General features: G+C 32.3%; 3 protein-coding genes across 3 annotated transcripts in view; all 3 read left to right on the top strand.

Annotated features, from left to right (window-relative positions):
* Nucleotides 1-448: 448 nt before the first annotated feature.
* Nucleotides 449-4,188, top strand: LOC123707177 (serine/threonine-protein kinase Nek8-like). Its single transcript, XM_045657017.1, has 6 exons — nucleotides 449-557; nucleotides 616-706; nucleotides 1,925-2,095; nucleotides 2,586-2,746; nucleotides 3,433-3,583; nucleotides 3,795-4,188. Exons 1-6 carry the CDS (start codon nucleotides 487-489, stop codon nucleotides 4,029-4,031), a joined length of 882 nt encoding a protein of 293 aa, XP_045512973.1. The 5' UTR covers nucleotides 449-486; the 3' UTR covers nucleotides 4,032-4,188.
* A 1,406-nt stretch (nucleotides 4,189-5,594) lies between these two features.
* Nucleotides 5,595-6,438, top strand: LOC123707145 (NADH dehydrogenase [ubiquinone] 1 beta subcomplex subunit 7-like). Its single transcript, XM_045656959.1, has 3 exons — nucleotides 5,595-5,852; nucleotides 6,002-6,170; nucleotides 6,317-6,438. Exons 1-3 carry the CDS (start codon nucleotides 5,744-5,746, stop codon nucleotides 6,393-6,395), a joined length of 357 nt encoding a protein of 118 aa, XP_045512915.1. The 5' UTR covers nucleotides 5,595-5,743; the 3' UTR covers nucleotides 6,396-6,438.
* Nucleotides 6,439-7,089: 651 nt separating this feature from the next.
* The window catches only part of LOC123706690 (helicase ARIP4), a 29,322-nt gene continuing 25,301 nt past the window's right edge, over nucleotides 7,090-11,110 (top strand). The window contains exons 1-6 of the mRNA XM_045656036.1: nucleotides 7,090-8,282; nucleotides 8,609-8,758; nucleotides 9,178-9,284; nucleotides 9,443-9,605; nucleotides 10,020-10,152; nucleotides 10,953-11,083. Of these exons, the coding sequence (XP_045511992.1) occupies nucleotides 7,521-8,282; nucleotides 8,609-8,758; nucleotides 9,178-9,284; nucleotides 9,443-9,605; nucleotides 10,020-10,152; nucleotides 10,953-11,083 (1,446 nt within the window). The 5' untranslated portion in view covers nucleotides 7,090-7,520. The remainder of the gene's footprint in view (nucleotides 8,283-8,608; nucleotides 8,759-9,177; nucleotides 9,285-9,442; nucleotides 9,606-10,019; nucleotides 10,153-10,952; nucleotides 11,084-11,110) is intronic.

Here is an 11,110-nt window from a genome sequence, read left to right as displayed (position 1 = left end):
CATTGTTAGAAGGCTCGCGAGCGCGTTGCTGGCCTTTTAACAATTGATACGCTCTTTTCTTGAAGGACCCTAAGTCGTATTTGATTGGATATCCTTCGAGGAGCAGCAAATACCGAGATTCTCACCCACCACACTAAACGCGAGTACAATAAGATGAACCTATTGTATCACTTCCCACCCGTATTCTAAAGAGAGATATAAAAATCAAAATATAATATTTACTATATCAAAAACATTTTCCAAATCGCCAAACATACAAAAATATTTTCCAAATCGCCAAACATACAAAAATATTCCGACGAATTAAGAACCTTTAAGACAGAGTTAACATAGTATTTAAGTTATATAGATACACCAATGTATATTTCGTACTTATCGCAATCTGTGCTTGACAAAAACATGTTAACTATCGAGGATGAGGGTAGCTCAAAATATGTGACCGTAAGTACCGACTGTAATCTTTCCGTGACGTGACCGCAATCTAAAATGGATATCAATAAACGTTTCAAAAGATTCAATTTAAAAGTATTAAAAAGTATTGGCCAAGGAACTTATGGGTACGTAAGTGTATTTCTAAAAACATGTAATTTTTTTGTAAAACCTTTTTCTTTGTAGAAGTGTGTTTCTATGTGAACGGCAAAAGGACAAATCGTTGACTATTGTTAAAGATATTGAATTGAATGTCAAGATGCAGGCTCATCATAAGGTATTAAGTTTTCGTTATTAATTACGGTATTTACCCAATGTAGAAGTAGTATATAAACTCTACTGCGAATCCTCAAACATGTCTTGAAATATGTACTCGAGTCATATAAAAATGAAGACAGGGAACTTTTTAAACAGTGAATAATATGGTCCACGACGGGAAAATATGTATTTCGCATATAATTATCCTATCATATTTCCGAATCTTAATTATACACATTAAAGTTCATTTATATAGATCCTAAAAATATTTAGGCTTCAGGGTCTAGTTTTTGCACTGGTGGCCATAGGCCTCCTCCATCCGGTTTCACTCGTGTATGTCGTGGGCCAGAAGCGGCCAGGTGACTTTTCGACACTGGTTTTAATTAGCTGTATTATGTTACTATATACTTCTTGGGTATTCTTAGATTTTTCAGTATGTTGAACGGAAAGAATACTCCTGAGTGATTCTTGTTCTAGTGGTTTCAGTCGTAACTGTATGTCTTTAAATTGTTTTCTATATTTGGCTTTTACTGTAATTGTGTGCGCGCGGTACAAACAAAAGATGTGACTTACTTACTGTCTCTAGTCGAGCATTTTTTTCGAGATTAACAAAAAAACGGATTGAGCATATGTACAGACCATAGCTTTAACGCTAATTCGGCTCTGTACTTTGAGAGCAAACAGTCTATGGTGAGAGATCGATGAGGCATTTATTACCGCTGTTAATAAATGGACTTACCGGTCAGTTATTAGATAGCCTAACGTGAAGTAACATAAAAAACAAGTTAAAAAATTGTTTTTTATGCATTCATCGCGCTCCTGACGAGACTCCTATTATTACATTCATATAAACCACAGTGGTTTTCAAATGTAATATACAATGATTAAGATTGTATTATATTGTAAAATAAATTAATAAACTAAACTTATATATAGATTCAATATTTATGCAATAACAAAACTAGTTTCTAAAATACATACTGACACATACGGAGAATTAACTTCACTACAATTAAATAATTAAGTATTGATTGATTGATGTCGTGTCCGGATAATCTTATAAAATAAAATCACGTCGTGAAATAAAAATATATTTCTTAATATTGAATAGCTTTAAAAGTTAATAGTAAAGAGGGTTCACCCCTCTTTTTACCAAACTTCAAATTATTAAATCGTTGTATTTTTAATTGTTAAAAGTCTTTTTTTTTACTTTTATATTTGTCTTATTTTCCTACAGGATTGCGCTAATGAAGTTAACATTCTAGCGACCATGAATCATCCGAATATTATAAAATTCTATAACTGCCATTATACCGATAGTCATGTATTAATATGTATGGAATATGCTACAGGTGGTAATTTAGCGGAGTTTATGTACCAGAAATGTCCGAGGCTTATAAAGCAAGAGGTATGTACTATTCTAGGAACAATTTATGTAACAACGAGAAGCATAAAAATATTTGTATCAATACATTTTTGATATACGGTCATACTTAGAGCTGACATTAGTCGTAAGCTTCACTCTCAATTCACAATGTCTTCTTGACAGCTGTTAACTATGTCAAGCTTCATGTAGTAAAAATCGTGTGACAGCCCTTCAAACTAGATTTAAGTTTAATGTGACAATCTAGAATTCGACACCTATAATATATTTATGAAATTAGGTTTACCAAAAATATTACTTGCAATATAAACATTTCAGTTAACTCACATTTTAAAAGGGTCTTTATATTATTTATTTACACTATAGATACCAAACAATAATAATTACATTTTTACTACTAACGATTTAGCGACTGCTGTCGGAGGACAGTTTATGAGCTCCACTCAGCATGCCTCCGGGATTTAGTTAGTTCATACCCCAACGTGTCCAACTTTATAATCTTCTTGATTTTTAGGAAATACTATTTTACTATTGCCAAGTTCTATTAGGAGTTAATTACATACATGGATTGGATATAATTCATAGAGATTTGAAGGCAGAGAACATTCTGCTTAGTGGAAAGAACGGAGTTCTGGTAAAAATTGGAGATTTTGGTATATCCAAAATGTTAGCAAGGTAATGTACTAAAATAGCCTAATATATTTTTTTCGATTCGCTCATTGTTTTATTGGTATACAAATTTGTTGAAAAGGTAGGTCTATTGATTTACTTATTCTTATAATAAAAACATAAGTACATACATTGTGCTACATTCCTTTATTTCGGCCTAAAATTCTTAGAACAAACGGGTTGTAGGCTCATCTGATATTAAGAGATATGGGTACTCTCAATACAAGACGGCTTACGAATTCTTTGCCGGCCTTTTAAGAATTGGTACGCTCTTTCTTGAAGGACCCTACGTTGAATTGGTTTGGAAATACTTCAGAGGGCAGCTGGATCCACATAGTGGGGTGTCCGGAAAAAATTGTGTTAAAAACGCTCTGTAATGGAACAGCGGACGTCAAAGTCCCGGGTGGAATATTGTGTATGTCTTGTTTTTTAAAGGCAAATAGGTATTATAGGTATTTTGAAAATGATGCACGTTGTTAATATTTAGGAATAAGACAAGCCTCATGATATGCTCCTTCACCGTAAGAGCAGGTGTGGTGTGCACTTAGGAAGAAAACCTCTTCTGAGATCATGACTGAGCATCGCAGACTTAAACGCTAATCTAGACTAGATTTTTACTACTATATACTTTCTCTCCCAAAATTAAACTTAAAAAATATCTTATGACAAATGAAAAACAACAAAATTTTCAGTGCTAAGAAAACCTCTACAGTTATTGGAACACCTTATTACTTGGCACCAGAGCTGTGTGAGGGCAAACCATACGACACGAAAAGTGACATTTGGGCTCTTGGGTGCCTGCTCTATGAAATGTGTACACATAAAAGAGCATTTGATGCTGAGGTAAGGGATCAAACGCCACATTTCAGCCGTTTCCATTATGAAGCATTTATTCAACACATAGGTTAAATCTAAGACAATTTTAATTTAACGAATCTGAATGAAAATAGTTACGTAACAAAGCGATCGCTAATGTCATTCATTTAAACGTGCTCACATCCATATATGACCGATTACATTCAATCATAATACAATATTCTATTTTTTATTTCAGTCATTGATGGGCCTCGTAAAAGTAATAACTAGCGGAAGTGTCGCTCCTATTGACTTGTCTGTCTACGAGAGAGGGGTTCAAGATTTAATTGACGCCATGTTGTCAGTGTTGCCAGACAAAAGGCCCACAATTAAGGAAATATTGTCTAAAAAAGTATTACTTTCTATGATTTATACTGTTTATTTAGATGCAGGCGATGATCAATTTTTGAATACTAAAATCAAAGAATATTTGTAATGAGTAAAATAGGCATAGTAATAAAATATTAATCGATTGTTATAATGTGTAAACCGTATCTAATTAACCATACTGTCCGTTACCTATTAAATTTGGCGGTGAGATAATTGTGATTTTAATCTATTATGACATCAAATAAAAAGCATATGATAAGTGATATCATTGTTTGCGTTTGATCCACGACTTTTAGCCATCCTGTATACAGGGTTTCCCAGAAAGAATGATAATATTTGAACCCCGCACGGGACAGCTCTCCAGCGCTCAGAAAAAAATATAAAAAAACAATTCCAAGTGATACCCAAAATATGATGTTTTTTTATAAATTATAATACATACGTTATTTTTACTTTACTTCACATTCATGTGCACAACGGCCACAAAGTAATGAAATTTGAGGCGTTTTTGGTGTCATCTCATTCGTGATAGACTATATTACTAGAATACATTAAGATACTTTTTTTAAAATCAAAATAAGAACTTGAGTTTTTGACATGAAATGTGATACCAAAATAAAGTTGGCATAGTTTGAAAATTTGAAAACGTAAATGGCCAGCTATTTAAAAAAATGCGAAGTTCATACAGTTTACAAAATGTAATACATAATTTTATCTAATTCCACTACGAAGTTATTGCTATTGAGATGCAAAAAGAGTAAATATGACTTCAAGGATTATCCATTATTTTCGGGCCATAAAAAACTTTTACGTGAAAATTATGAAAAACATACAAGCTATAAACGTTTTCACGATTGAAGAACACTACAACAAGCAAATGATAAAGTGTATACTCACAGTTCTAAAGGAGCTACTCAGGTGGTGGGAAAGGTACAATGTGGTCATCATCCTACATCAGTGATGGTTTGGTGAGGCGTGTCTTATCACGGAGCCTTTGTCACAAAAGTACATTTTTGTGACAAAGGAGTGAAAACTTCAGCCAAAGTGTATCAAGATACAGTCTTGGATCATGTGGTGAATCCTCTCAGCAATACACTTTTTAAAATTATACCGTAGTTTTACCATCAGGATTTTTCACATGGTCACAAGGCACAACCACCCAAGCCTGACTTGAAACCAACATTCCGGCCTTTATAAGAGCCGAAGACTGGTCCTCATGTAGCCCAGACCCTGACCCTTAAGACTTCAAATTATGGTCATTTTTAGAGGACATGGCCTGCTCTAAAAGACACGGCGACAATGAGTATCTTTAAAAAAATTGCTAGCAGGCAGGGGCGAAATTACCCTTGGCCCTTAAATCCATAGATAGACCAAACAGATTAAAGGCCTGTATCGATATCTTATTCGAAATGGCCACCTGTGGCCATAGATAATATATAAATAACACGAAGCAATTTTGTTCAAAATTAAATGCTTATAATGAAAACCTTTGGATATATTTGATATAAAGTTTTTTTTTATATTATATTAAAATAACTAGAAATAATTCCGTCCAGATACGTTTATGCAACGTTTTCATTTACACTTCGAAGTTTAAGTTCCTAGTCTGTACATAACATTTAGCCTCTATAGCTCGATCCATTATTGTTCTGTGCATGAAAGTCAATTTTCATTAATGACCAACTGTCAATCCTAAAATTTCAATTCATAATTTTTCGTAATATATTATCAAAATTTTAGTATCACATATTATTGTACTTTTTATTTCAGGGTTTCAAATTGCAAAAGTTACTCATTTAAAAACAATATCTCACCACAATGGGCCAAATGTTGGGGTCGTACAATGCCCGAAATGTAGATCTTTATATGGATGATAAACCAACTTTTAATCATCAAGATGGGTTTACAGTCGAAAGAAAACAACGAGGTAGATTTATCTTGTTATGTATGTCAAGTTTTTTTTCAATACTCCAACCGAATAATCTCTATTCAATTTAAAGTGTATTTGTTATGGGTTATGTAATATCACCCTCACTGATTACCAAATGCCACCAAAAGTTTGTTTATATTTTGCAGAAATGGTTGTCCCAGAAGATCACCTAGTATCTGCAAAAATTCCGCCGAAATATCGCGACTATTGTTCAGATCATTTATTGGAATACCAAGTGTGTCGCTATAACAAATGGCCAATGTTGTACAAATGTGCCCACGAGAAACATAACTATCTGAACTGTGAACACCAAGAGTAAGCTTTTAATTTTGAGTTATATATTGTTTATAATCCATTTTATTAACCAGTGTCTAATTAACTTAGGCACTGAAGCTGATTGATGTCATTAGAACTTATGTTATGTACCTGTTAGTTTTGTTTACCTAGTGTTTTTGTTTTAGTTATGTTCTACGTATGAAAGAGTTTGAACGTGAACGACGCTTACGCATCAGAGAAAATCGTCTTGTAGGAGTTGCTTAAGTAAATAGTGAAATGGAAGTTTGTAAATAAATATAGATCAGTACCTTTTTGTTTCATTTAACAAATTTATGTGTTAAGAATATACATAATGAATATTATCTTTTACTTCCTGTATGTTTGTAAGTTAGAAAATAAATAATAAAATTGGTCATACTATGAAATTATAATTTTAAAATGTCTGTTCTTCTGAATTAATGATTGCTTTGGAGATTAATAATGAAATACATTTGATTAATAATTAATCAACACTTGACGACTTATCATAACTATTTAACTTAATAACATAAAAGTATATATTTGTCATATTTGTGTTGCATACAACACGTATTAAAAATACGATGTAGAAAGTAGAAACGTTATATTTCGATTTAATCTGTGAAGTGTGATTAAATGAAACACTCGACGAATGGCAGACATAGACTGTAGAGCCAAAGTAATGACAGTTAGATGGTACAAGCACAGGGACATCTTGTTAGTTGTTGCCATTTACAAAAATTATTGCCGTAGGAAATTTTGTTTTGTATGAGATGTCTTTAAAGTCCTTTTTCTTTTGAATTATTTTAGGAGCATTTAACAAATAATAAGGAAATTATGACTTATGCAAGTCCGAAAATGAACCTTACATTTTATTTTGACAAAATTTAGATTACCAAGGTGAAAATTGAGCAATTTTTGTAAACACGCTCATCGAATACACAATAATTTTGTAGGTAATAATAGTATACTTAGGCAAATGCTATTTATTGCGGAAGTAATGGCTTCCGAAATTTTAATTGCAGTAGTTTATAATAATATAAATTAAAGTTAAATGTAATATTACTACAAACTTTTCTTGATCAGTGACAATTTATAAAAAAATACAATGGATTGGGTTTGATGAATACATTATTTTCCTATTCAAGCCTTTAACATCTCATCTCGCCAAAAGTGTACAAAGAATGATCCTCTAATTTTCATGTATGAGAAGTGGATCTTTTTAAAGAGTAAATAATAAATTCATATTGGTAACCACTCAGTGTTTATAAAGTATTAACAGACTTTAATGTCACACAATTCATCTTGGAGGATACTAAAAAGACAAGCATCGGAATGATTTGTTTACAATGAAATAACGCTCATGGAAAAATGTCGATATTAGGAAACACAAACAATCCGGAAGAAGACAGTATGTCTGAAGAGGATATGATGGACAGTGAGGACGAAGATGAAACAATCGCTAGAATACAACGCGCTCATTTTGCGCAAGCTGCCGCTATGAACCCTCGTCGGCGGCCGGCAGCAAAACCGAGACGCATGAGCCAGAAGAGAAAAATAGAAGCTGTACGAAATTTCCACGACTTTACTAAAAAACTTAAAAAAGACACTGGTATAAAGATACGAAGTTTAGGTGGTGATGATTTATTAGAATTTAGTGATTTTTCTAGTGAGGAAAACAATACTGATAGTGATGGTTTATCAGAAGAGGAATTTACTGTAGATCCTAGTGCAGTGAAAGAGTTAAGTGAAGAAAACGAGAGCTATATTGATCCTGAAACTGGTGACTTTGTCGAGGCTAAGTTAAAGGGAGCAGATTCAAAAAGTTCTGTGACCTTGGAACCAACATCATCGGAACAGCAGTTAGAACCTAAAACCCTTTCAATTAGTGATATAATTGATGAAAGTGGGCTAGATTTGTCAAAAAATGTTGAAATAACTGAGGTTGAAGAAAGCGACTTGTGTCCAGAAAAGACTTCTGAAGAATTATTGGATATTAAAGAAGATAGTAGTAGTAGCCAGAATTTTGATATTACAGAAAAGTTAAAAGACATGGGAGAAATAAGTGTAAACCCAGTAAATAAAACAGAAGATGAAGATGATAGTAATAAAGCGGAAGATGAAGAAGATGAGGTATAGTATTTCTTTCTCAACTGTATTTAATACTGTTTAAATTAAATAATACTAATTTGTATTGTGCTAAAATTGTAATTTGTTATATATAATTGGTTTTCACTGATTTTAGGTTCTTAAATAATGTTTCTTGCTGCCTTATACTTATATATTGTTTATAAAGTTATTAATGCATTTAATACTAATCCATTAGCTCTACTTTTACAATCCACCGCTTCCTTAAAAAATAGTATTATAATTTGGTTTTAAAGTAAATAAAAGAAAATTTTGACAGTTTTTTCAGTAATTGATGTTGAAATTATATACTGTTATAAATATTCTTACAGAAAAAGCTTAATTCAAGTGCATTGAATGTTCGCCGCAACATCAGGGAAGTAATGGATGAAAAGAATTTAGATGCATCAACATTGACAGCTCAAAGGCAGGAGTCTGAGCGTTTAGCCAGAGTTCAAGAGCAACAGAGAATCATAAGAGAGGTAAACTTGTAGCTAACCATCATTGAATGTGTAATAATAATGTCTACTTATATAAGCAATCTGAAAAGTTTGTTTTCTAAATATGGTTATCTCAGAAACTACTATTTGGATGGTCGGATTGGATAGTCAGTTTATCAAGGAATGCTATATAATATTATGCTTTGATCAAACAAAAGTGAAATGCCTGGGCAAAGTTACGTTATCATACTGATGTAGTTATATCATCTTTTTTGCCCTGGCCATAGATTCATATTTATGTTTTAGGTTATCTCAAAGTAATAATCCCATAGGATATGTTAGTGTGCATATAGCACAAGGCACAGAAGGCTGATCACCTATGTGCCTTAAATTTAGCAAATACTATTCACCAGGTAACTATTAAAATTATTTTAACTTTAAGCATTGATTTTATTTTTCAGGTACAAAGACAAATAGCTATAAATAGACAAAATAAAATTCATCAAAAAACCATATCGCTTTTACAAGGATCATCATTACTAAAGAAAGGAGCTGCACAAAAACTTAAGTATGCTTTAAGCTTTCATATACTTATTGTTCACAAAAGTTTAAAAAAGCTGTTATTATTTGTATTGTGTTGTAATTAGGTTCATTAAAGTTATTAAAGATGTTTAACTTTTTATTATTAATAGCAGTTAAATTTTAATTCTTAATTCTTTGTTTTAGTTTACCAAACACAGTATTAGTGAAATTACCTTCTGGGGAAATAGTTAAAAAGACAACCACTAAGCAGGGCCAGTTGGAAGTGACGAAAGTACCTAAACCTACTACATCAGCCTCGGCTTTGACTCAAAAGTTAAAGTTGGAGCAAAAGGGAGAGAAAAAGGAGGTAAACAAATATATTTTCATATATTTCATTTCAACTTGGAAATTTCTTGGTAACAAAAGGTTTAAACATCACATAAGTAGTAAGTACAAAGGTGGTAATTCACAGTTATATATTTGACGGAAGATATTCTTAAGTAATCCTAAGAAGGAAAAAGTTTATTTTATACTCTGTAAACTATAAAGAATGTCACAGAAAACCAATGCATTGTCAATACCCATTATTCTCACTGCTGTTGTATTATTGATTTGTTGTTGTTTGGAATTTAAATCGGCCATACATTCAAATTCACCAATAAGAAAATCCAGTTACATTTTTTTAAATTTACCATTATGATAACTTATTAACATTTAATTTTTAATATAAAAGTATGTTGAGTAGTTATAATTAAAACATCAAAATAATGATTACATTTAGGTCGTGGAAATAGTTGATAGTAGCACCGGTGAGGAGTCGTCATCATCATCATCTGATTCCGATGATTGTATAATGCTGTCGGATTCAGAAGTTCCGCCTAGCCCTGAAGCTGAAGAGGACCCTGGTAATTCAGGTAGAAATTCCATATGACACATTTTGTTGCTTAACTATTTTTTTCATGCTTAAAGATACTGTTTGAGGATTTAAATTTGATGTATTTTTGTATTGTTAACTGAGTGTTAGTGTGTTATCTATTTTAAACAGCAAACAAACTATGTTAAAAGGATTTTTTTATTTTAAATACCATTTTATATGACAAAAGACCTTATTTCAAAGGCAGCTAATATGCATTGATGTAAAATGTAAATATAGGTTGTTAACACGCGTTCCGCGTTTAAATGTACCCCGAGGAAGTAGTGTTGTTGTGTTCTCACTTTCTTACGTATTGGATTTCTAATACAAAAAGGAAAAAGAGATTGTGTATAAAGAAAGATAATTTAATGAGAATATTTTGAGCTTGAGAAATTTCTTCAAATACATCGTTCTATTTGTTTCTATCCGTTCTATTACTAGCATTATTTTATTATTGCTCCTAACTACTGTCATGTTTATAAACGATCACAACGTCCAGACACGTGAACAATTGTTGATAAACTGATGTTGCCGCTCTTCGGGCGACAACTCGTTATCACACCGTTGTCAAGTCTTGCAACACGCAGTGTTGCCAGCAACATGTTGACGGCAGCTACGCAACACGTTGATTCAAAATTGTTCTAAACAAATGTTTACCATGAATACGAGGCTTAATTATGCTTCCAAACAAACAAGGAAGCCATTAACAATATGTTTTGGTTGGTAATGAAGATTCACAGTCGGATACAAAATTATCTGGGGGTTGCAACATACATATTAAAATTGATGTTTAATATTCAGGCCTTCATGTAAATGATGCATACAATATGCCGGATGAACAAGGAAGGGTACAGATAAATATAGGACATCCAGAAAATGAAGAAGACATATTTTTAGCTCCACAAATTGCAAGAATCATTAAACCGCATCAGGTATTAATTTTATTTATTTAGACTCAG

Source organism: Pieris brassicae, chromosome 3, assembly GCF_905147105.1.
Source record: "Pieris brassicae chromosome 3, ilPieBrab1.1, whole genome shotgun sequence".
Lineage (NCBI taxonomy): Eukaryota > Metazoa > Arthropoda > Insecta > Lepidoptera > Pieridae > Pieris > Pieris brassicae.
The sequence above is the reverse complement of the archived record's forward strand: the minus strand, read 5'-3'. Positions and strand labels throughout refer to the sequence as shown.